General features: G+C 42.5%; 1 protein-coding gene across 6 annotated transcripts in view; it reads left to right on the forward strand.

Annotated features, from left to right (window-relative positions):
* Positions 1 to 22,393, forward strand: part of snx13 (sorting nexin 13) — a 267,161-nt gene extending 244,768 nt beyond the window's left edge. For all 6 annotated transcript variants that reach the window (XM_070880996.1, XM_070880999.1, XM_070880998.1 and 3 more), the window contains 8 exons: positions 14,052 to 14,159; positions 15,335 to 15,445; positions 17,582 to 17,743; positions 18,211 to 18,276; positions 18,841 to 18,986; positions 19,438 to 19,506; positions 19,589 to 19,701; positions 20,425 to 22,393. In XM_070880996.1, the coding sequence (XP_070737097.1) occupies positions 14,052 to 14,159; positions 15,335 to 15,445; positions 17,582 to 17,743; positions 18,211 to 18,276; positions 18,841 to 18,986; positions 19,438 to 19,506; positions 19,589 to 19,701; positions 20,425 to 20,672 (1,023 nt within the window). In that variant the 3' untranslated portion in view covers positions 20,673 to 22,393. The remainder of the gene's footprint in view (positions 1 to 14,051; positions 14,160 to 15,334; positions 15,446 to 17,581; positions 17,744 to 18,210; positions 18,277 to 18,840; positions 18,987 to 19,437; positions 19,507 to 19,588; positions 19,702 to 20,424) is intronic.
* The last annotated feature ends 3,705 nt before the right edge of the window (positions 22,394 to 26,098 follow it).

A 26,098-nucleotide genomic window follows, 5' to 3' on the forward strand; every position in this document is an offset into this window, starting at 1 on the left:
TAGTTTAAGAATAAGCGGTTGCCCTTTTAGAACTGAGATGAGGAATTTCTTCTGAGGGTTGCAAATCTGTGGAATTCTCTGCCCCAGAGAGCTGTGGAGATCATTGAATATATTTAAGGTGGAGATAGACAAATTTTTTAACAATAAGGGAGTGAAGCATTATGGGGAGCGGGCAGGGAAGTGGAGCTGAGCCCAAGATCAGATCAGCCACGGTCTTATTAAATGGCAGAGCAGGCTCGAGGGGCAAATTGGCCTACTCCTGCTCCTATTATGTTCTGATGTTCTAATATCTCTCCTGTTGGGGTAAAAAAAGACTTCTCCTCCTCCTCCTCAAGGTGGACTCCCTGATAGAAGGAATCGACACCCGCCTGCCCATATAGCGACCACAGAATCACTCAGACAACACCTCGGTTTAACTGGTTTTTATTCAAGCTTGCTCGGGAAGTGTTCACAGATGAACCACCTTAGAACAAAGGATTTGAAATTACAATTATACATTTTTCGAGGTGTGCGACCCTCCTACAAAACCACCGATTGGCCTACTGCTATCAGCCATCATTGATTTGTTGACCCTTATCAGACTGGCTCTGATTGGTTCTCCCCACACCTGTCCCATCTCATCACATGTCACCCTCCTGCAATGTGTTATTCAGTGCTGTCAACTTTGCCTCAGTTTCTCATGACTTGTGAAGTAACCTTGCTTCCCAGGGTTTGCTATGTTTCTCGACTGTTGACTCTCCACTGCCCTTGGTAGATGTGTTCTATCTGTCTGTGCTAAGGGCCAAACAGTGTTGGCTACTTATGATGGTTCATTAACCATCAAGCTTTGCTGCGTAGCAAGCTTTGCTGTTGCCCCTTAAAACCCATTCAAGCATGCTATAAGCGTGCTTTACATACATAAGCGAGTTTTACATACAATCTGTCAATTACAATCCCTACCGTAAGGTAGAGGAACTCCTGATTCCTCAGAACCTCCGAATACTGATAAGCCCTACAATCTGGACCATGTATCAGATCAATTCACTACCTTCAGTATCCACTTTAGTGACTATCTTGTATCCCCTTAGATCTCCCTTCCCCTTTTTCTCTCTCTTTTTTCCAACCTTACTATTATGCTCATTAATCTTTAACGCTTCAGTCCTAACGGAGGGCACACGCTCAAAACATCAGCGTATTTATTTATTTATAGAGATGCTGGTTCACCTACTGTTCATTTCCAGCATTTTCTGTTTTTATTTTACATTTCTATTAATGAATTGACCTAGCATGATGTGGCTGAATGTGAGTAAGAATAACTGAATCAGGTGTACGAAGGCTAAGTGTTCAGTTGAGGAGACAACAAAAACTTGTATTTATATAGCACCTTTAACGTAGCCCCTAGGGGCTTCACAGAAGTGTCAAACATTCTGACACTGAGCCAAATAAGGAGATATTAGGGCAGATGAGGTAAACAGAGAACATAGGTGCAGGAATAGGCCATTCGGCCCTTCGAGCCTGCACCACCATTCAATAAGATCATGGTTGATCATTCCCTCAGTACCCCTTTCCTGCTTTCTCTCCAAACCCCTTGATCCCTTTAGCTGTAAGGGCATATCTAACTCCCTCTTGAATATATCCAATGAACTGGCATCAACAACTCTCTGCGGCAGGGAATTCCACAGGTTAGCAACTCTTGAATGAACAAGTTTCTCCTCATCTCAGTCCTAAATGGCCTACCCCTTATCCTAAGACTGTGTCCCCTGGTTCTGGACTTCCCCAACATCGGGAACATTCTACCTGCATCTAACCTGTCCCGTCCCGTCAGAATCTTGTATGTTTCTATGAGATCCCCTCTCATCCTTCTAAGCTCCAATGTATAAAGGCCCAGTTGATCCAGTCTCTCCTCATATGTCAGTCCTGCCATCCTGGGAATCAGTCTGGTGAACCTTCGCTCCCTCAATAGCAAGAACGTCCTTCCACAGATTAGGAGACCAAAACTGAACACAATATTCCAGGTGAGGCCTCACCAAGGCCCTGTACAACTGCAGTAAGACCTCCCTGCTCCTATACTCAATTCCCCGAGCTATGAAGGCCAACATACCATTTGCCTTCTTCATCGCCTGTTGTACCTGTATGCCTACTTTCAATGACTGATGAACCATGACAGCCAGCTCTCGTTGCACCTCCCCTTTTCCTAATCTGCTGCCATTCAGATAATATTCTGCCTTTGTGTTTTTGCCCCCAGAGTGGATAACCTCACATTTATCCACATTATACTGCATCTGCCATGCATTTTCCCACTCACCTAACCTGTCCAAGTCACGCTGCAGCCTCCTAGCGTCCCCCTCACCGCTCTCTCCGCCACCCAGTTGAGAGTCATCTGCAAACTTGGAGATATTACACTCAATTCCTTCATCCAAATCATTGATGTATATTGTAAAGAGCTGGGGTCCCAGCACTGAGCCCTGCGGCACTCCACTAGTCACTGCCTGCCATTCTGAAAAGGACCCATTCATCCCGATTCTTTGCTTCCTATCTGCCAACCAGTTCTCGATCCACGTCAGTATATTACCCCCAATACCATGTGCTTTGATTTTGCACACCAATCTCTTGTGTGGGACCTTGTCAAAAGCCTTTTGAAAGTCCAAATACACCATATCCACTCGTTCTCCCTTGTCCACTCTACTAGTTACATCCTCACAAAAATTCCAGAAGATTTGTAAAGCATGATTTCCCCTTCATAAATCCATGCTGACATGGACCGATCCCGTCACTGATTTCCAAATGCACTGCTATTCATCCTTAGTAATTGATTCCAACATTTTCCCCACTACTGATGTCAGGCTAACCAGTCTATAATTACCCACTTTCTCTCTCCCTCCCTTTTTAAAAAGTGGTGTTACATTAGCTACCCTCCAGTCCATTGGAACTGACCAAAGTCGATAGACTGTTGGAAAATGATCACCAATGCATCCACTATTTCTAGGGCCACTTCCTTAAGTACTCTGGGATGCAGACTATCAGGCCCCGGGGATTTATCGGCCTTCAATCCCATCAATTTCCCAAACACAATTTCCTGCCTAATAAGGGTCACTGGACCCTCGGTCCCCTAGCACTTCTGGAGGGTTATTTGTGTCTTCCTTCGTGAAGACAGAACCAAAGTATTTGTTTAATTGGTCTGCCATTTCTTTGTTCCCCATTATAAATTCACTTGAATCCGATTGCAAGAGACCTACATTTGTCTTCACTAATCTTTTTCTCTTCACATATCTACAGAAGTTTTTGCAGTCAGTTTTTATGTTCCTGGCAAGCTTCTTCTCATACTCTAGTTTCCCCCTCTTAATTAAACCCTTTGTCCTCCTCTGCTGAATTCTAAATTTCTCCAAGTCCTCAGGTTTGTTGCTTTTTCTGGCCAATTTGTATGCCTCTTCCTTGGACTTAACACTATCCATAATTTCCCTTGTTAGCCATGGTCGAGCCACCTTCCCCGTTTTATTTTTACTCCAGTCAGGGATGTACAATTGCTGAAGTTCATCCATGTGATCCTTAAATGTTTGCCATTGCCTATCCACCGTCAACCCTTTAAGTATCAATGGCCAGTCTATTCTAGCCAATTCACGCCTCAAACCATCGAAGTTACCTTTCCTTAAGTTCAGGGCCCTAGTCTCTAAATTAACTGTGAGTTCCGACAAGATGAATAGGGAGGTATTCAAATTCCTGGTACATTGGAACCAGTTCTGGGGGAGGTGAGACCAGTACAAACCGGACAGTCTGCACCTGGGCAGGACTGGAACCAATGTAATAGGGGGAGTGTTTGCTAGTGCTGTTGGGGAGGAGTTAAACTAATATGGCAGCAGGATGGGAACCTATGCAGGGAGACAGAGGGAAGTAGAATGGTGGGCAGAAGCAAAAGATAGAAAGAAGAAATGTAAAAGTGGAGGGCAGAGAAACCTAAGGCAAAAAGGGCCACATTACAGCAAAATTCTAAAGAGGCAAAGTGTGTTAGAAAGACCAGCCTGAAGGCTCTGCTCAATGCGAGGAGTATTCGGAATTTGAAACCCTCCCTTCTTCACCACTCCTCATCATTTATCTGAACTATCCTGCGATTCCTACTCTGACTAGCACGTGGCACTGATAGCAATCCTGAGTTACTACTTTTGAGGTCCTACTTTTTAATTTAGCTCCTAGCTCCCGAAATTCGTCTTGTCGGATCTCATCCCGTTTTTTACCTATATGCACCACGACAACTTGCTGTTCACCTTCCCTTTTCAGAATGCCCTACACCAGCTCCGAGACATTCTTGACCCTTGCACCAGGGAGGCAACATACCATCCTGGAGTCTCGGTTGCGGCCGCAGAAACGTCTATCTATTCCCCTTACAATTGAATCTCCTATCACTATAGCTCTCCCACTCTTTCCTGCCCTCCTGTGCAGCAGAGCCACGCACGGTACCATGAACTTGGCTGCTGCTGCCCTCTCCTGATGAGTCATCCTCCTCAACAGTACCCAAAGCGGTGTATCTGTTTTGCAGGGGGATGACTGCAGGGGACCCCTGCACTACCTTCCTTGCACTGCTCTTCCTGTTGATCACCCATTCCCTATCTGGCTGTGTACCCTTTACCTGCGGTAAGACCAACTCACTAAACGTGCTATTCACGTCATTCTCAGCATCGTGGATGCTCCAGAGTGAATCCACCCACAGCTCCAGTGCCGCAATGTGGTCTGTCAGGAGCTGCAGGCGGATGCACTTCCTGCACACGTAGTCGTCAGGGACACTGGAAGCGCCCCTGACTTCCCACATAGTACAAGAGGAGCATAACACGTATCCGAGCTCTTCTGCCATGACTTAACCCTTAGATAAACTTAAATTGGCAACAACAATGCCAAAGGTTACTTACTGATATAGAAAAGAAAAAGAAAAAACTACTTGCCAATCACTTACCCCCTTGGCTGTGACGTCACCTTTCGATTTCTTTCTACTTTCTTTTATTGCCTCTCTGCTGCAGCAGCTGGCCTCCCGACTCGACGCTGGCCTCTTGTACGCCTCTCTGACATCGCGCTCTGCCTCCTGACTCCCTGGAGGTTTTAAGAAGCATCTTAAAAGAGGAAGGAAAGGCGAAGAGATTTAGGGAGGGAATTCCAGAGCTGAAGGCACGGCCACCAATGTTGCAGCAATTAAAATCGGGGCTGCTCAAGAGGTCAGATATGTGGAGTGCAGATATCAGGGGGTTGTAGGTCTGGTGGAGATTAGAGATAGGGAAGGCCGAGGCCATGGAGGAATTCAAAAACTAGGATGAGAATTTTTACGGTAGCCAATGTAGGTCAGCGAGCACAGGACTTGGTGCAAGTTAGGACACGGGTAGCAGAGTTTAGGATGACCTCCAAGTTTGCAGAGAGTATAACGTGGGAGTCCATTGGAATAGTCTTGTCTAGAGTTAACACAAGGTTGGATGATGATTTGAGCGGGGTGGAGTCTGGCGATGTTAATGAAGTGGAAATAGACAGTCTTAGTGATAGCACGGATATGTGGTCGAAAACTCATCTCGGGGTTAAATATGGCACCAAGTGTGTGAACTGTCTTGTTGAACCTCACATATTTGCCTTGGAGAGGGGAGAGGGACGGAGTTGGTGGCAGGAACCAAAGACAATGGCTTCGGTTTTCCCAATATTTAGCTGGAGGAAATTTCTGCTCATCCAGTACTGGATGGCGGACAAGCAGTCTGACACTTTAGAGACAGTGAAGAGGTCGCGAGAGGTGGTGGTAAGGTATGGCTGAGTGTCGTCAACGTACATGTGGAAACAAACGCTGTGTTTTTAAATTGTCGCCGAGGGGCAGCATGCAGATAAGGAATAGGAGGGGGCTGAGGATAGATCCTTGGGGGACACCAAAGGTAATGGTGCGGGAGCAGGAAGAGAAGACACTGCAGGTGATTCTCTGACTATGACTGGATAGTTAAGAGTGGAACCAGGCAAATGTTTGTGTGAAAGGATGACTCCAAATATTTCACTTGTGTAAAGGTGGCCTTTATGTTAGACTCAGAGAGGCAAGATGAATTAATATAACTTGAATTCAAGCATTTTTTATTTGAAAGTATTGTCACGATTTTTCAGTTTTCATATGGCAGGTTACAGAACAAAGCATTTCACTTAAAAATAGTATTTTGTGGGTGGAAATTGGTGTTGCTTAATTTGGTTTCATGCAGACACTGAAATAGCAGTTCCATGTTTAATACTCTTAAATTGAATGCTCATTAATGAGACCAATATATTTAACGGCATGCAAAGGTTATCGATTAAGTTTAAAAAAAATTAAGATACAATATGCATACAACTCGAAAGTGAATTGTCATGAAATTCTGCATGCATGAGACACTGACACTAGTGTTTCTCTGAATTAATATTTCTCTGATTACTGTTAATTTTTCTCAAGCTATTTGAGTATTTATTTATTCAATAGTTTAATCAGACAAAAAATAATGTGTATTTCTATTACTCATTTAACTTGCAGATCAAGAAGGAATTAAATGAATATATTATCTTTTCACTTATTTGCTTGTTGATCTGCAATATCTACATGTTAACTGAAATTTATAACAACGTGTTCATGAGCTAATTGCAACCAAGTAGCATGGTTGTGAAGCTGGTTATTCTGTATATAAAGTGCTCCAGGTTTGTCATCCTCGAGGGGCTAGACTTTTCACTGATGATCAGAGAAACATAGAAACATAGAAAATAGGTGCAGGAGTAGGCCATTGGGCCCTTCGAGCCTGCACCGCCATTCAATACGATCATGGCTGATCATTCCCTCAGTACCCCTTTCCTGCTTTCTCTCCATACCCCTTGATCCCCTTAGCCGTAAGGGCCATATCTAACTCCCTCTTGAATATATCCAATGAACTGGCATCAACAACTCTCTGCGGCAGGGAATTCCACAGGTTAACAACTCTCTGAGTGAAGAAGTTTCTCCTCATCTCAGTCCTAAATGGCCTACCCCTTATCCTAAGACTATGTCCCCTGGTTCTGGACTTCCCCAACATCGGGAACATTCTACCCGCATCTAACCTGTCCAGTCCCGTCAGAATCTTATACATTTCTATGAGATCCCCTCTCATCCTTCTAAACTCCAGTGAATAAAAGCCCAGTTGATCCAGTCTCTCCTCATGACAGTCCAGCCATCCCTGGAATTAGTCTGGTGCACCTTTGCTGCACTCCCAAAAAAGCAAGAGCGTCCTTCCTCAGATTAGGAGACCAAAACTGAACACAATATTCCAGGTGAGGCCTCACCAAGGCCCTGTACAACTGCAGTAAGACCTCCCTGCTCCTATACTCAAATCCCTTAGCTATGAAGGCCATTTTCCTCCTTCACCGCCTGCTGTACCTGCATGCCAACCTTCAATGACTGATGTACCATGACACCCAGGTCTCATTGCACCTCCCCTTTTCCAAATGACTGACTCCTGCTACTATTTCTTATGTTCTTATCTGTAGTTATTCACATCACCACTACACTCTGAGCTACTTTGTATTCAGTGTCGTATTGCCAATTCGCTGTAACCTTCATCAATGAGTATATTCATTGCAGTTATCGATATGTCTGAAGCGATCAGGGACAAGCATATTAAGCAGCAGAGAATAAATGTCTGTAGCAGCCAAACTGTTTGAAAACCTGGAATTCCCTTCCTAAGCGTCTCTGCGCCTCTCTCCTCCTTTAAGACGCTCCTTAAAGTGTCAGCCGTGGCTTAGCGGCCAGCACTCTCGCCTGAGTCAGAAAGTCATGGATTCAAGGCCCACTTCAGGAACTTGAGCACAAAAATCTAGGCTGACACTCCCAGTGCAGTGCTGAGGGGAGTGCCGCACTGTCGGAGGGGCAGTACTGAGGGAATGCCGCACTATAAGAGGGGCTACTGCCCAAATAGGCAGGCTATTGCCCATTTTACTTTTATAAAAAAAAAATTTTTTAAATGGAAAGTTGGGCCAGAACATCGCCCAAAGATCACCAACCCAACTTTCGGCGCACAAAAATTTCACATCACCGAGGTGATTGCCCATCACAACTTTTGACATATCGCAGAGAAGATTGCTGGAGAAAAGCTGCTCCTACCTGGCATTGTTCACAGCACACGCCCTTACGGACGCCATTTTGAAAGTCGGAGGAAGTGAGAGGCTGCTTGAAGAAAGGGCTTATCAGGATAATTTTAATTTGAGAGCTATTTTAAGGGCCTGACTGACTGATCTTCTCACATTTATATTTATTTAGGACCATAGCTGGGTGGTGGGGTGAGCTGTGAGGAGGATGCTAAAAGGCTGCAGGGTGACTTGGACAGGTTAGGTGAGTGGGCAAATGCATGGCAGATGCAGTATAATGTGGATAAATGTGAGGTTATCCACTTTGGGGGCAAAAACACGAAGGCAGAATATTATCTCAATGGCGGCAGATTAGGAAAGGGGGAGGTGCAACGAGACCTGGGGGCCATGGTTCATCAGTCATTGAAAGTTAGCAGGCAGGTACAGCAGGCGGTGAAGAAGACCTTCATAGCTAGGGGATTTGAGTGTAGGAGCAGGGAGGTCTTGCTGCAGTTGTACGGGGCCTTGGTGAGGCCTCAACTGGAGTATTGTGTACAGTTTTGGTCTCTTAACTTGAAGAACATTCTTGCTATTGAGGGAGTGCAGTGAAGGTTCACCAGACTGATTCCCGGGATGGCGGGACTGACATAAGAGGAGAAACTGGATCAACTGGGCCTTTATACACTGGAGTTTAAGGATGAAAGGGGATCTCATAGAAACTTAAAAGATTCTGACGGGACTGGACAGGTTAGATGCTGGAAGAATGTTCATGATGATGGGGAAGTCCAGAACCAGGGGACACAGTCTTAGGATAATGGGTAGGCCCTTTAGGACTGAGATGAGGAGAAATATCTTCACTCAGACAGTTGTTAACCTGTGGAATTCCCTACCGCAGAGAGTTGTTGATGCTTCATTGGATATATTCAAGAGGGAGTTAGATATGGCCCTTGCGGCTAAAGGGATCAAGGGGTGTGGAGAGAAAGCAGGAAAGGGATACTGAGGGAATGATCAGCCATGATCTTATTGAACGGTGGTGCAGGCTCGAAGGACCGAATGGCCTACTCCTGCACCTATTTTCTTTGTTTCTATTTTTCTATGTTTCTATGTTAAAGGGCATTTATAGCATTAGTGATGGGGTCTGTAACTTCTCTACCATTATTTGTAAATGCTCACATGTTGGAGACTGAAGTTGGGTTTAGCGAACAGCCCAATCAAAGAGGTGGCAGACTGATGCGGAGGAGGAGACCTTACACCCGACAAACTTACAGGGAAAAGCAATCATACCTGAACTTGTCTGATAACACGTGCCTTAGCAGGCTGCGCTTCCGAAACGAGGTCATCGTTGAGATATGCCAGCTAATTAAGGGAGATCTGCAGCCTACCAGCACCATCAGGACCGCACTGCCTGTTGAGGTAAAGGTTACTGCTGCACTTTCCTTCTACGCATCGGGCTCCTTTCAGGCTTCAATTTGCGACATCTGTGGTATCTCTCAGCACGCCACACATTGCTCCATTCGACAGGTGACTAAAGCCCTTTACGCATGCAGGATTGTCTTTATAAGCTTCCCTATTAACAGGGAGGCACAGACCGGTAGGGCTTTGGGGTTCTCGAGAATAGCAAACTTCCCCAAGGTGCAGGGAGCATTAGACTGTACGCACATCGCCCTGAGAGCAAGGGCAGGATGCGGAGGTGTTTCGTAACCGAAAGAGGTTCCACTCCCTGAATGTGCACCTCGTTGTCGACCACAACCAAATCATCATGGCAGTAAATGCTAATTTTCCAGGCAGCATCCATAATGCGCACATCTTGCGTGAGAGCACTGTCTCTGACCTGTTTAACAGTCAGCCACAAGGTCACAGTTGGGTGCTGGGCAATAAAGGATATGGCCTTGCCAGCTGGCTCATGACCCCCCTGCGTAATCCCCAGACGAAAGCCGAGAAGCGTTGTGATGAAAGCCATATAGCCACACACAATATCGTCAAAAAGACAATAGGAGTGCTGAAGCAGCGCTTCAAATGCCTGGACCACTCTGGAGGCAGCCTGCAATACCACCCTGACCAGGTTGCTGAGTTTATTGTGCTTTGCTGCATATGCATAACCTAGCTATAAGGAGAGGACAACAATTGCCAGGTGGGACTGCTGGTCCACTTCAGGAGAAAGCGGAGGCAGACGAGGAGGAGGATCAGGCCCTCGGGAAAGACAATCAGCCTGGCGATTAACCCATGCCCCCTTGCCCCCCCCACCCCCAGCAAGACTGGAAATCCCATGTGGGAGTTACGCAGCTGCAAAACTCTTGCATCAGCAGCTAATATATAAACGCTTTGCATGAACTTACAACTTACATTGGTGACCATTACAGTTATGGAAAGCCAACACTTGCAATTGCGTAACATTTCATCCTTGCCTGGCCATTGTTTTCCAACAATTGTATTCATGTTTTACCTTGCCTTACGTTATTAGAAGAAGACACTGCACAACAATTGTAAAATTTAATAAAAAATTTTTATTTAACAATGTAACTATTTTTCAACTCCCCCCCCGCCCCCAACAATCACCCCAACAATAAATTTAAAAAATAGCAACAATAAGAAAAAATAACTAACAGTAACAACAATAAAACAACCCCCTCCCTACCTGCGGCCAAGTTTCCCTCCAGGTCTTCTACCTTCCCTCCAGGCCCCCCCGGTGCCTTAGCACCCTGTTTGAATCCCCGGGTAGCAGGACGAGACGGACGTGCAGCGGGTGACGTCAAGACTTCCTGCTGTGGGGTTGTGATGGTGGTAGGATCGGCTCGGGGTGGTGTCGGGGAAGGCGTTCTTGAGGAAACAACTTCTGAGCCAGAAGGAAGTTCTTCCTCCTGATTCGCATCTAGTCTGGCAGTTGGCGGGATGGCACCTTGGGGTGCAGTGCCGTCTCCCACCAGTCTCGCATGCCACAAGGCATGGATGGCGGCGGTCTGCTCACTCATCTCCCGGATCATCTGTATATCCTCCGATATGCGAGCAGACATCCGGGACATGTTCCCCGTGTACACACCAAACGCCTGGAGAAGGTCGCGACTTATCGTGACACTCTCCATGCACAGTCTGGTCAAGCCCTCGATCCGATCTGCCAGTGAAGGCGTGTGCTGATCTCGCTGACTCGACCTCCGTGGGGTCGGCGTGAGCACTAAACGCCTTGGTGTCGCCGGCTGCAAGCCGCTTGTCCCGCTGCTGCTTCTGTCAAAGATGATGACGACGACGACGGCGAAGTGGCCGCAGGTACTACTTCCTGTTGGATGGAAGGGTCATCATCCACCCCTTCCACAACATTCTCCTCCTCTGGTTCTGGTTCCGATGATGTGTCGGCCTCTTCGGCATCCGTGGTGATTATTACCTGTAGGGGGGCAGGTGCAGCCTCCCTCTGCGCTATCGGATTTGTTGGACCTGAAAAACACAATTGAGCTTATTAGTACAGAAGGGATTCTTGCGCTGCGCTGGCATACGTAGGAGGAGCAGCATTACTACAATAAATATGATTGAGAGACATTACTGCATCATATGGTAGTACATCTATGTGGAATTCACTGCCCCAGAGAGCTGTGGAGGCTGGATCAGTGACTATATTTGAGTCGGAGATAGACAGAATGATAAGGGAGTGAAGGTTTATGGGGAGCGAGCAGGGAAGTGGAGCTGAGCCCTACATCAGATCAGCAATGATCATATCAAATGGTGGAGCAGGCTTGATGGGCCTTGCTATTTTTATGTTAAGTTGTTAGCCTGAGAGTAGGACAGAAGCTGCATGCATAACATGACATCATTTGTATATGAATTGCCGTTACGTTACTTGGAATTAAAACATTGCTTTACATATTACTCATGTGACGCAAGGGAGGGCTCTGCCTCACCACGGGCGGTGGCCGAGCAACTGTGGCTGTCGACCAGTGCCGCAACGCGTTCCTCCACTCAGTCAGCGTTACCAGCTGTGCGGACCCTCCGCTGGTCCGCCTATGCTCTGAACAATTCTTAGATCTCTTCCTCTGCAAACGTGACAAGAGGATGGCATAAGCTAATTGACTAGGTACTATCATGGGAAAAACAACAGTTTCCAACGTTATATGCTAATAGGGTTTGCATGCTTATAACAAAGATCGTGTTTAGGATCTAATGCTAGATACAAACATCTTGGCTACAACCTCCATTGAAGGGCCCGCAGGGGTGGTGAGAATCAGGATAGCTGGTGAACTCGGCAATGACAGAAGCTAATGTCCCAAAGTGTCCGAGGGCAGACAGTGAGCAAGGTCAGCTCACCCCAGTCCAGGCTGGGGTCACTGTGTATGACAGCAGCCAGAGAGACTGACAGTCTGGGTAAAGGTGACCGGACACCTCTGTACTCAGTCGTGCTCCATCCACCAACGTAATCCAAAAGGAGATGGTGCCAAAATTAAACTTAAAAAGGGTGCCAGTTTCGAGCCCTGTCCAGATCTTAGGGAATATATGCAAGAATAACCAGCTTAATATCAATCTGGGAGATTTACATATATGTGGATCATTACAATTTAAAATCTATTTCATACTTACTCTTGCCGAAGCAACCAGGCTGTTCCAGCGCCTGCGGCACTGGTCGGACCCCCTTTGCCTCATGGTATGTCGACGAGTCCACGTTGGCGATCTCGCCCAAATCTTTCTGTAGGCCCAGGGTGAAGGTTTCCCATGCCCACCCCGGGTTAATTGGCCCCACCTCGCCGACCAGGGCCTTGTTCGCCTCATCTGAAAAAGGTTTTGCCCTCCTCCTCAACCCCCACCCCTTCACATCTTGCACACTCTGATCCGACTCGTGCACTGACATTTTCTGTAATTTGACCTTGCTTCCTCCCTCCCCTCCCCCCCCTCGCGCGCTGGCTCCTCTTTTCACGCGCGCCCGCGCGCTCCCCCTCTTGTGTGCTTGTGTGGATGACCTCCTGAATCATCGTGGGAAAGATTGTTTGCAACAAAAAAAAAACATGCGCAGAAGACTGTTGCTCGGGAAGCCTTGCACATTGCTAAGGCCCAATCCTCGTCGCTGGGCTATTGCCGGGGAAAAAAAGCCGAAAGTAGCGATCTGAAAAATGGGCGATGTTCCAGTGATCCTGAAAGCTGAAACATCGTTAAGGCTGGAACATTGCCCATTTTTTAGGCCCTAGCGATCTAAGTGCAACGTCTAGCCCCTTGTATCAGATACATTCTGATTCTGTGTAATGTAGCTATCCAAATTGTTAAGATATAGTAGTCATAGCTAACAGCAGTTTACATAAGAACAGTTTGTATTTGTGTTCCCTGACAAACTAAGATAATTGTTTAAATGTAGTTTTCTTTTGAAAGGAACTGTATTTTTCTTTCCTCTTCCCTTCTCCGTATACCCCCACCCTTTCCCAAGATAAAACAAAAACACTCAATGCCTTCAATTTGGCTTTGCAACACTCCAATTACTTGTGCATAAATTCTGCACCTGCATGACATGCATGGAGTCTTTTAAGAGCATAATGTATGTGACCAATCCTGAGTCCAAGGAATTATAGAATTTTCACTGTCAGACCTGTGGTCACCAAGCATGAGAACTCAAAATTATGCTTGGGAAACGGAGCAAATGTTAAAGTATCACATGAAATGCATGAGACTTGGCAGGACTAAAAACTGAACAGCTGCCACTGAAAAGGAGCAGTTGACAAAAGCTGTACCCTCTGCCCTGTACTAATCTGCCTGCATTCTTACAATTTAACACCTGGAAATAAGAATAACTGGATTAATGCACCATTTTAACAGCTGGGGTTTGAATATACCATGTAAACCATCTTAGAGTTAATATTATATGTAAAATGTAGTTGCTTGAATATTTGTAATTTATTGCACTTAATGAAAAATGAAACTATAGCAGTTATATCATTAACAGCAGTCTAACTGTTCAGAAAGTATAGAACTTATACAGTGCACTACATTTGACCTGCGCCATTCTAATATGAAAAATAAAATGCAATATTTCCTTTATTCAGTTTGAAAACCTTTCAAGTTTGTTAAAACTTCCCGGGAAAAAAACCTTTAATAACATGGATAAAGACTTCTTGGGAAAGCGGAAAAAAGACCTTAATACATACTTACAGGTAAATTCAAACTTTTGTAGTCACTGTTCAAAAATGCTTTAATTCATGGATGCTGCTTTTAGATCAGATGCGTTTTGTAATCACTTTACTTGGAATACTCCAGTGGCATCCATGTCAACATCATGTCTGTGACAATCAATGATAATGTCCAACCTGTAAATAAAGAAATCTCCCGATATTAACAATAGAAGATGCATCCAAAATGAACAGCTAAGTCAGTATAAATAATATAACACACCAGCAAGAAATTTGAAACAAGTAAACTAATCTAAAGGTTGAAAATATTAAACCACGTATGCTTAACCTAAACGTTGATCCCATACTCATCGTTAATTTTTAACTTAATAGGAGATAAAAAAATAATCTCAAGTGTACCTTTCAAAAGGGTCGGGGCTAGGAATTACGTAGCACCCCATTTGGGGTGATAACTTTTGCGGGAGTGCAAAAGTATTGCCGGGTGCAACACAATTGATTCCGATGGGAACTTTAGGTTTAGCGCTCCAAGAGGAAAGTGGATTGCTGAATCAAGTGCTACCACTTCCCTTGGGGAGCGAGAGAGGCAGTAGAGCACTGCACAATGTTCCGTGCAGCACTGCCGGTTTCACATGCTCCTTCCCTCCCTTAAAGGGAAGGGCCAATGCTGTGGTAATTGGAGGCTAAGGCTGGGAATGGTCATTGACGGCACCTGCGATACGTGCAGAGCAGCCACAAGCAATGAGTACAGAGCTGATCAATCATGGGCTGGAAAAAAAATCAAAACACAGCACATGGGGACATCAATAAATTTTGGTCAACCTGACCACTACTGCCTTCAATTAGCATTCCACGAGCGGCCAGCCGAGGTGACAACTCCTCCTGCAGCTGCCGTTGTTGACGTCCAGCGATGCTGCAGGGGACGGAAGCGAATTTTACATCTGGGACACCCAAATGCCTAGGTATACTTGAGGTCACTAAAATGACATCATGATCTCCGGGGCGTAGGAGATAAAGGCACAAAATTTTATCTCCAGCACTAACCCACCATGGAAGTTCACGGGCGTCGAGAATTTTGCTGCGCCCGGTCGGTAAGCCCTTTGCGACCCGTTATCGCCCCTTGTTGTGGAGTAGTAATGCTAAATAAATCTGGTATTAAATGATTAAAATATAGTTCTTCATTATTTTCTGCTTTTATTTAGTTGTTAATCAATCCTGAAATGATAAAAGCTTGTCCAGCTTTGATTCCATATGTGAATGATTTTCTGGAGAATAAAGCTTACAGCAAGGGAAAAGGTGATTTTGCTCGTAAGGTAAGCCTGCCATCTATTGGTCAGATTATGTAATGCTGCTTATCAAAAGCTCTAATTCGCATTGTAATTTGAAATGAGGTACTGTTCTGATTGATGTATTTCTATATATCTTTTTAAAGTTTGATTATAATATGACTTGTATAGATGCCATGAACTTTTCTATAATTTAAATAAATTGAAAGAAAAAAATTATGCATGTCTTCATAACCAAATTAAGTTTTTGCTTTAACCAAATTTCCAATTTGTGATCCCATTGAGCACAGCTCCCGTTTAGAAGTGCATCTTTGAAAAATTACTGCCTTAGTGTTGAGAACCACTCAAATCTCAATAGCGTATGGCCTCAAATCCATGGGGGTTTTGATGGACTCTGGAAAAATGACAGGGACCAAGTTGCACCAGGTTTATGGAATTTTCAGACAAACTTTTAAGGGCTAGAATCTCCATCTGCCCATTACAAGGCAAAAGAGGCAGAGCCATGAATGGTTACTCCCTATGTCGGAAGTTTCCATTCACCCTGCACAGTCAGGTGTTGGACTGGAGGCTCGTATGCTGAATGAGGTGAGGCATACAATCCTCCAGTTGAACATTAGTGGGCCCCACGTCATGGCATCCAAGGCAGGGAAGTGGCCTGCATTCTGGAAGAAGAGTCACTTTTATTTAAAAAAAATCAACATCCCTTATATGAGGCCAACAGAAAGCTACTTGGGATCAAGAAGGATGATCCAGAGCAGCCCCCACCCATCCCCCAAAAGACATCTCTGCATCAAATTTTCCAACTGCATGGAGCAGGTGAGCATCAAGGCTGTAGCCATCACTCCCATGCAAATTAGGTGCTTTCCTGCTGACCCTGAAGCTCTGTCAAGATAAGCACTGAAGAGCACCAAAGGCATAATCCTGGCGTAAGTGCAGGGATTGCATCAAGCCCGTGTCTTCTTACTGCACCTATAATACTGGTGCTGCACTGAGAGCTTTGTCATGGTAGGGTGGTATTGGCCAAAGCAAGATGTTTCGAGATTTGCGGTCATGATAATTAAATGCTGCCAATGTTAAATGGTCCTTTAATGTTTTAGGGTGCATTTACACTACAACTATAATGTTATTGACATTATAGTTAGCAATTAAGTGCATCCTATATATGAAATAAAGGCTCGACCTGACTCTTAAATGCAGTGCGACTCTCTGGAGGAAGGAATCTCACTCACTCTCATAAGCTCCAGAAACCGGTTGGGCCCTAATTGCAGGCTTATACTAGGTAGGGCTAAGGTCGGTGCAAAGCAGAAACCATTAAATGCATCCCTAAATATTTGAAAATCAAGCAGTTAACCAGTACTTCCATTTAAATAATAGTTGAAGACCAAATTTCACAGTTGGAGATGATCATGAATGTGCAGGGGTATGAGCAGTGCAAACGGGCAGTATTACTGACTGCCTGCTTATATGCTCCACAAATAAAGTTGTGCATATATATCTTTGCAGAGAAATTCTTGACCTTACACCAGCAAGGTGCCAACCTCAAGTTATCCTCAGTGTGACATTTCTGTACCTCACACATGCAGTCTACAGCACTTGAACAAGATTCTCAACAGTGCTGAACTGTTGGCTGTGTTCTGCTTTGACTTCTACTTTAAAGCGTTTAGTAATTACCTTTTGTTAGGGAGTATAAGACCATTATCCCATTAGTCTGTGCTGCATATGAAACCAGGTCCCAGAAGTAAAAGGTCCGATTTCCATCTCTATTTAATTTCAGACAAAAAAATGAGGCCTGAGCAATAACACTGGAAGGTCTGTTAAGTTCTAATGGCCTGTTGACTCTAACATTACATACGTCTTGCATAAAAAAAACCGAAACCGTTCCAAGGATTGTTAGTTTGACCTGATCGTGTCACTAAAATGATAGGTCACACTTCCAATGAGGGTTTTCCCCAACTTTATTGAAAAGAAGCCACAAGGTCAGAGAACTTAGTGATGGGGAGATTTGCCAGAATGAGTTACTTTGGAAATGTTAACATTTTCTGATGATAAAATGCTTTTCTGATCATCCAGAAATACAATTCATTCTGCAGGAAAAAAAGTTAGAACTGTGGCTATTTTTTTTTTCAGTTTATACCTACTCTGCATCTTGTTTGTGTTTTGCAGATGGACACGCTTGTAAATCCCCTTCGTAACTCAATGAGAAATGTTTCAAATGTTGTAAAGTCAATTCCAGACAGTCTGGCAGAAGGAATGACAAAAGTATCAGACAATATGGGCAAAATGTCTGATAAATTGGGACATGAAATTAAGCATACATTTTTAAAGGTATTCCAACAACAACAACTTGCATTTATATAGCACCTTTAACGTAGTAAAATGTCCCAATGCATTTCACAGGAGCTTTATCAAACAAAATTTGACACCGAGCCACATAAGTGGATATTGGGGTAGGTGACCAAAAGCTTTGAAAAACAGATAGGTTTTAAGAAGCGCCTTAAAGGAGAAAAGAGCGGTGAAGATGTTTAGAGAGGGAATTCCAGAGCTTAGGACTTCGGCAGCTGAAGACATGGACGCCAGTGGTGGAACAATTAAAATTGGGTGTGCGCAAGAGGCCAGACTTGGAGGAGCGCAGAGATCTTGACGGTTGTAGGGCTGGAGGATGTTTCCTTCGTCAGGCATGATGGTGGAAAATGTTGTGATTTCAGAGATGTAAAACTTTTTCCAAATTTCATATCTGTTGAATATTTTTTCTTGAATTAATGTTAGTATTATCTGTCTAACTTTTGGTGCAGGTTCCTCCATTGAAGCCCGAAGAAGATGCTGAACATACTCGTGTTTCTGCACAGCTGGATGATAATGTGCGTTACCTTTTTTTGTGTATAACAGTGTTGGCAATCAGTAGATGTTGCGTTTTCATTAACACTTGTTATTGCTTTTTCATTTTCAAAGATATTGCTTTGTGTTCCAGAATGATAGATTTTTTTTCAGTTTAGTGTAAGGCCTTCGATGTTTAAATGCTGCTGTGTTAATGTAGCACTGGTGCTGAATGGCCAAGTGCATTCAGGATTCTTTGCGTTCTGGATAAAATTATTAGTAATTTAATTCCGCAACCTGGGGTTATACTTTCATTTTCATTATAAAAATGTGAAAATCCTGTATTGAAGAATGTTTTCCAATGAATTGTTGCAATCAATGGTGTCCTACGAGAAATGTTAAACATTAGTGGGATAATACTTTGAGAGCATAGAAAGTATCCTATTTTCACAAAATGTGCATATTAAGAATTTGAAACATTGCCCATCTTAATTTTAAGGATACATTAAATTTCCATTTCAGTTTAGGGTAAAGATTAATTTTTTTTTTTAAATGTCTTCCCAAATTGTATATGAAATTTTCTACGTTTTAACTATTTCCTTAAACAGGTTGATGACAATATTCCTCTCAGAGTTATGCTGCTTCTCATGGATGAAGTATTTGACTTGAAAGAGAGAAATCACTGGTTAAGAAGGAACATTAAAAACTTGCTTCAGCAGCTTATCCGAGCTACTTATGGAGACACGATCAACAGGTTTGTTAACTCTAAGCTGTCTACATTAATACAAACTAACATTATATGTCTTTCACCATTGAATGTGCTGTAATCTCAAACTTGCATTTGATTTAATGAATTTGTTGGTATGCACTGAAACTGAGCGACAAATACGGCAGCTTCATTTGCAGTGAGTTTGATTAATTCTGAGATGGGCTGTTGGGGTATTTTCCAGTAGTGGGACATGCCTGTTCTGGCAGGAAGAAGTAACATTATCTGTGGCACCCAACAAAAAACCTGCTCGAGATTCAGAGCACTTCATATTGGTGGTGATGTCCACAATTTGTTGCTTTTGTTTTTCCCTCAGCTTCACTGAAGGTAGCTGTTTGAGATAAATGTCATTTTGAGAAGGGTTGAATAGCTATGCTGAAACATATTTTTGAGAATAACTAACACATTGTCCTCAATTTTTATATTTTTTCATTTCTAGAAAAATTGTAGACCACGTTGATTGGATGACTTCACCAGAGCAAGTTGCAGAAACTGTAAAACGATTCAGGTAATCAAAAAACAGCTATACATGCTTCATAAATTTATGTTGGTTTGTTAACATTTTTAAAATAATTTGTTTTTGTTTACAGAGATTCATTTTGGCCTAATGGTATCTTAGCAGAGACTGCACCACGGAGGGAAAAGGCCATAAGAATGCGGTCCAGGGTAGCAGCTAAGACTAAGATGTTAGTGATTATGCCAGGTAAGAGACATTTGTTCCTAATTCTGAATACCTCTTCTACTTACCGTGTTATTGCATGAGTTAATGTAGAATGGAATAGTTGATCAGCTTTTATCACAACAGAACTCTCGGATGCTGTCACTAGTAGGTTTATACCTCAAATGTGCTTCAGCCTCAACCTCCAGTGTACCTTGTAAATTTTCTGTTTTTCATATCAACCATCCTTGTAGCCTCTCTAAATGAAGTTGCCAAATTAGGGACATGAGCACTTACAAAACAAGCTGGATTGAGAGTCCATAACCTCCTTTCAAATGGGACAACAGAATCATTTTGAGCTGGATTTGAGCCCATGTCCTAGGATTAAAAGGACAGCGTACTAATCCACGGTACCATCCAGTCAAACCCCATTTATTATGCTAAGCAAGGTATGAGAGGCTATAAGGGTGATTGTAGAGATTGGCAAATACGTCCTGTATCTAATTTGTACAGCGTGTAACATGAAAGTTCTTCTGGATACTTGGGGGGGGGGGGGGGGGAAACAAAGACCTGTTACCCAACATTGATACTCCTTTCTTGATGAACGCAGAAATATTTTTTCCCATATTTCAGATTTATTTTAGTGTGTGAGGGGGTGGAGGAGTGGGAAGTTTGATGGATCTTTATAAACACTAACCTAGATATTAAAATGTTATCCTATTGTCATACACCCTTGAGACTACCTGTAACTTAATGTTTTTTTTCCAGATGAACTAAAACATATTATTGGAGCTGAAACCACACGCAAGGGCATTTTACGAATCTTTGAGATGTTCCAACATAACCAGTTAAACCGAAGATTAGTCTATGTGTTTCTAGAAGGCTTCCTGGAAACCCTTTTTCCGCAGTACAAGTTTCGTGAGCTCTTCATTAAATTGCATTCACGATCACAGCGAATGCAAAAATACAAGCAGAAGTCTCAGTCAGCTCAAGTTGCTTCCTCTCAAAAGAGGTGACGCTTCCAACCATGAAAACTGTGCCCTGAGGACAGGGTCTTGGCACCTGCCCTAGTTCACTCTATATTACGGCAGTTTCTCTGGGGCTCTGAAAACTACACAGCTCCAGTTACAATGCCATCTTTGTTGTGCCAGCCTCCAGAGCCATAACTCAGTGGCTTACTTCGGAAGACATTATTGTCTCCCGTTTTTGATTTCTAATGCACTTTTTCCTCATAATATCCCTGTGTATCATAACTGGTTTATATTTATTATAACTTGTTCATAGCTCATCGAGAAAATGTGTATCCATTTGTAATAGAAGAGCTGTAGGTGCATGGTCAAACTGCTGCATCTTGTAGCTGTCTCCTTGTATCTAGTTGGCATTAAAACCAATTTTTCACCCCCGAATTATCTCTTAGACAGTTAATGGGAGTAGCAGTATTGATTAAGGATAGAGCAAAGCACAATTTAAAAAATTATTTTGCAGTTGAATGAAACTAATGTGTATCCAAATTGAAGAAGGAAAAATTAATTCAGCGCAACTCATAATGTGTTTGTGCATGTTTGAGAGAATGATGCACATTGATTTTAAAAAAGGACAGCATTAAAAGAGTACAAATATGAAAGACCCGAAAGGGCAGTGAATGGTGGCAGGAATAATCTGGGTTTTTAGGTTAAGTGAATGTGATCTGTTGTCACAAAAACTTAATCACTGGTCTGAGAGGACCACAAGCTTGGGTTGTATTCCACCCCACTGCTTGCACTCCCCAAAACAGCTGAATAGAGCAGTTTTTTTATTTTATTTTGTTGCATACATGTCTGTGCTTGGTCCATTATTCAAGGAGTTACTGAGCCGTGTATTTTCATACAACTGTAAAGCCTCCAGAGATGATTGTAGATTTTAATGTACAGAGATTTTAACGTACTTCAAAGTTGAGTGTGTCCAAGGTAACAAGTGAGTGCTCTGATTAGGATTGATCAGAATAATGTTGCAACTCTAGCAAATGTAATTGAGATTAGCCTTAAATGTCCTGTTTAAAAATAATTTTCTCATTTTAATCTGACCAGACCTTTTCTGAATGCTGGTTTCATGTACTGGTAAATATTGCCACAGAAATAAAGTGCCCATTTCAGCAATTGTCCGGAAGCTATGATCTGTAAAATGCATTATGCATATTACAAAATCTTATTTCTGACGAAGAAACTAATTTAAATGGGCCCCACCCACATACTTTATACTGAGATTTTAATTTTGTGCAATATTTTCTTTAGCATATGTGCATTTAAATAAACTGTATAATGAAAAATTTTAATGTTTTGAAATGTATGTTTAACAGTCTTCTTAACCCAACAACTTACATTCTGTTGTTGATGCATTAGTTTATTTAAGGACTTGTTTTAAAAGTCTTGTTAGTCACTCCTCGTAAGACTCACCTGTCACGGATGAAATTTCCTCATCCGAGCACGGCTTGTAAACTACAGGGGGAACCTAAGAGCACATGGTAAATAGCTGTTAATGAATTTGTGCATTTCATTGTACAGTGTCAACAGTGTGCCTAATTGTACTGTCAATTTTTTTCTTATTTCTGTAATGAAAGAACAAAATGTCAATCAGAATGTCTTGGTGGTTTTTAATAGACTGAAGAGGAACTCTACATTTTTGAGTTTGCATTATGCTATTAAAATGTTCAGTAGAACAGATGACAAAAATATCACACTAAATAAAGTATTAACTGAAATACGGCTTTTGCTTGTATTTTGCATACATACCAAGCTTCCTCCCATCCAATTCAACTGTGCCTAAGGTTTCAGAATTAATTGTATATAATTATCATGTATTGTATTTATTATGCTTTTGTAATCTTCTCTGGACAAAAGAACTGATTCAGCAGCCCAGAGAAGGTACTTTATAGTGCATTGAAAAGGAGGATCATGCAAACGCCGTTCTGGCATCATGAAGTTCATATTAATTTTTCCACATTTGCACATGACCTGATTCCTGCAGTGGAGGCTGTTTTCCTTCAGAGAATGAGGAAGACTCTAAGGTAAATATCTTTGAGTGGCCTTTATACATGTGATTTGTAACAAACTGTAGTGTCATTCATTTCAACTTGAATCAAAAGTTTTTACCCCACATAGGTTTAGTTTTTGTTTTAGTTATGAGTGGTTATGTACGATTTTGTTTGGAGTTTCTGTATCGAAATTAAACTTTTTTTCCCCGATTCTATAATTACTTGTGACCAGGTTGCCAAACAGCTGCTCCAAATGTTTATTACAAGAGTTTGAGACAGACCAACTGTCTGTCATGTCTATTTGGAGGAGTGTTATCTGTAAATTACTACAAAAATAATTACATATCTTAAAATCTGCTTTCTGTTCGTATACCACAGAATTCAGCAATGAGATTTCTAAGACGACCAGTTTTCAGAATCTCTTTACAATGTTAAATCACACAAGCACTGCTGTTCAGTTTTTTATTTTAACCAGTATTCTTCATCCTGAGGAAAAGCTATGTAACTCTTGTTGGCAGAAAATCTTGTCTTGTCTTTTTCAGTTGACACTGATGTGAAACCTAGAAACTGATGCATGTTAAACATGACTGAAGAAAAACTCAGTTCTTTAGCAAGCAAACATGCACCATAACTGCAGTAGTGTTTTCAATTTGGACTTGGGCATTTTTTTGTACAATAACAATACATTTTACAAATACATTCTGATGAAATAAGTAGCACTTTCCTTCTACTTAGACCAAGTTTATTAATGTTAGTTGTTAATGTAATTTAAACATAGACATAGAAACATAGAAAATAGATGCAGGAGTAGGCCATTCGGCCCTTCGAGCCTGCACCGCCATTCAATGAGTTCATGGCTGAACATGCAACTTCAGTACCCCATTCCTGCTTTCTCACCATATCCCTTTCATGCTTTAAAAGAGGGGACTCCAAAGAATTTTGCTGTCAGTATTTTGAGTGTACCATTATTGGAATGGTTTTAACATGTTACAGCAGCATAGATGGTGGACATTGTTCACAGGTTCTTAGTAATCCATGGAATGTGTGCACATTACATATTGGGGTGAGGAAGAGGCAAGAGTCGAATCCTGTTAAACATTGTACTGAGAGTGCAAACATCACAAACATCTTAACATGCATGAAGTTACTGTAATTCAAAGGCATTTAGTAAAACAGAACTTGTAGTAATATTCCTGTGAACACTACACAAATGGTTTTTGAAAATGTCTACAGTAATGCATTATTCAGCAATATTAATGGAATATTTTATCACAATGTAATATGAAAATTCTTGTTTAATGCTGATACTAAGTTCAAAAATTAGAAAGATATTTAATTCATACTGCCATTGGTCAGATTTACTCGGTTAACATTCAACAAAAGGAAAAGGTCTCAGGTTTTCCTATGCCACGTTCCATTCCTAAGCTGGGGAACAAATTCAGAACACCCGAGTGAAGACTTACTACAAATATAATTACTAGTAAATGGAGAGTGTGGATAACCCCTCAAATGCTACGGCCATTGGCTGCTGTATACCAAAGAAAATAAAGCATGGATCCTGCATAAAATAAATTAACCTTTCCTGATGGTGACACCAAAATAGCTGAAACATGAAGATATATGGGGGCCAAAATTGGTTGAACAGATGGGTCTGCCTGTTCAGTGGTCTGCAGACGGTAACTTTTTTTACCACTCGGTACCGCTGGGGCGGCGTGTGCAATTTTGATCAATTTTTTCACGGCATTAAGCCGAGCGGAGTGCAGTGGGCAGGAAGCTGTGTGCGGTGGTGAGGCCTTTTCACTTGGGAATCTTCGGTTCCTGAGTTATGCGCACACGCGTGCAACTCTGAAGCTTCCCCCCCCCCCCAGAGAGGCACCGACGAGGGTCCACAGAGACTGCCGGCCTGAGATCGCTGTGGAGGTACCATAAATTATAAATATTACATTGTGTTTGTAGAGTAGAGCAACTGTATATAATGAAAACAATGTGCATATTCAAATGTGTTTATTCACTCTCATGGGTGTTTGGTACTGCCAACTAAAATATACAGTATTCCCTTGTACAAATAGAACCTATTTATTTTGATAAACTGTATCTTGAAGGTTTTATTTACTTGCAATGAGCATGCTTGCATCTGCTGATCTTTTAAATGAGATTTAGTTTTGTTGAGATGTTTTTGGAATAATATAGAGCGGGAACTTAATTGTTAAAACTATTCACTTTTTAAACAAAGCTGTTAGGTGTACAGCGATTGAAGTTGAATTACATGTTAGTGTTTCCTGCAATTACAGATGTATCTCTGCTGTAACAGCTGGATCATATGTACAACTATTGAATGCTGTGGGCCGGCCTGAGATCGCTGTGTGGGGCGGGGGAGGGAAAGAGATCTGTGCGGCGGGTGGGTGGTGAAGAGAGCGGTGTGGGTGGGGGAAGAAGAGAGACTGGGAGGTGCAAGACAATATTTTTATTACAGTTGAAGATGCATACCGCTGACTGAAGATCGACAAAACCACCTTTTCCAGGGCGGTCTGCAGCTCTGGTGGTATGTCGGTGGTAAGTAACGAATTTTGTAATTTTGGGCGGTATGTCGGCGTGGGTGGGCGGTATGCATACCACCCAGCGGTATGTCACTGATGCATTTTCCGCCGGGGCAGTATGTTGGTGTTTTTTAATGAATTTTGTGATTTGGGACGGTACCCGGGCGGTATGCGGCAGTATGTCGACCAATTTCAGGCCAATAATGTTTGGTGAGTATAACTGCTGATCTTATTGTACATATGCATAACTGATCTCCCCTCTTCCCCACCCCAATACTAAATACACATTTGTAAAGGGCATTTCAAGTATCAATTGTGTAAAGTACCATTTAGTTACTAGTGCTGTTGAATATGAATCATCTAATTGCAGAAAAATTGTTTTTCTCCTGCTCCAATTGGGTTGATTTGCTTTCTAACTATCAATTGGACCTTATACCCGGTAACTTCAGTAGTTTCTATAATATACTTTTTTTTTGGTGCAGGCCACATTTGAATGAGGAAGGAAATATACTTATCACTAGGGGAGAAGGGTGGGGGGAGAAAACAAGTATCATGACCAACATTACAGGAACCAAAATGAGGCTAAAGGCATTTTTTAAGGCAATAAAAGTAGACTGCAATTCATACAATAGCCAGTTGATCAAAAGGAATATTTGAAGATGCAAGCAATCAAGCACATATATCTTTGCCAGCATCAAAATGGGCCATTCTGCCCATTAAATCTGTATTTTTCTTTATCTAATTCAACTCAATTGATTTTCCCATATCCTTTGCTGATCCACTTTTTCAAGAAACTATCTAATTATCCTTTTAAAAGACTTCATGGACAATGTTTAAAAAGCTTTGTGGCAACAAATTCCACATTTTAACTGTCCTCATGTAAAAAAATTATTTT

Source organism: Pristiophorus japonicus, chromosome 5 (genome assembly GCF_044704955.1).
Source record: "Pristiophorus japonicus isolate sPriJap1 chromosome 5, sPriJap1.hap1, whole genome shotgun sequence".
Taxonomy (NCBI): Eukaryota; Metazoa; Chordata; class Chondrichthyes; family Pristiophoridae; genus Pristiophorus; species Pristiophorus japonicus.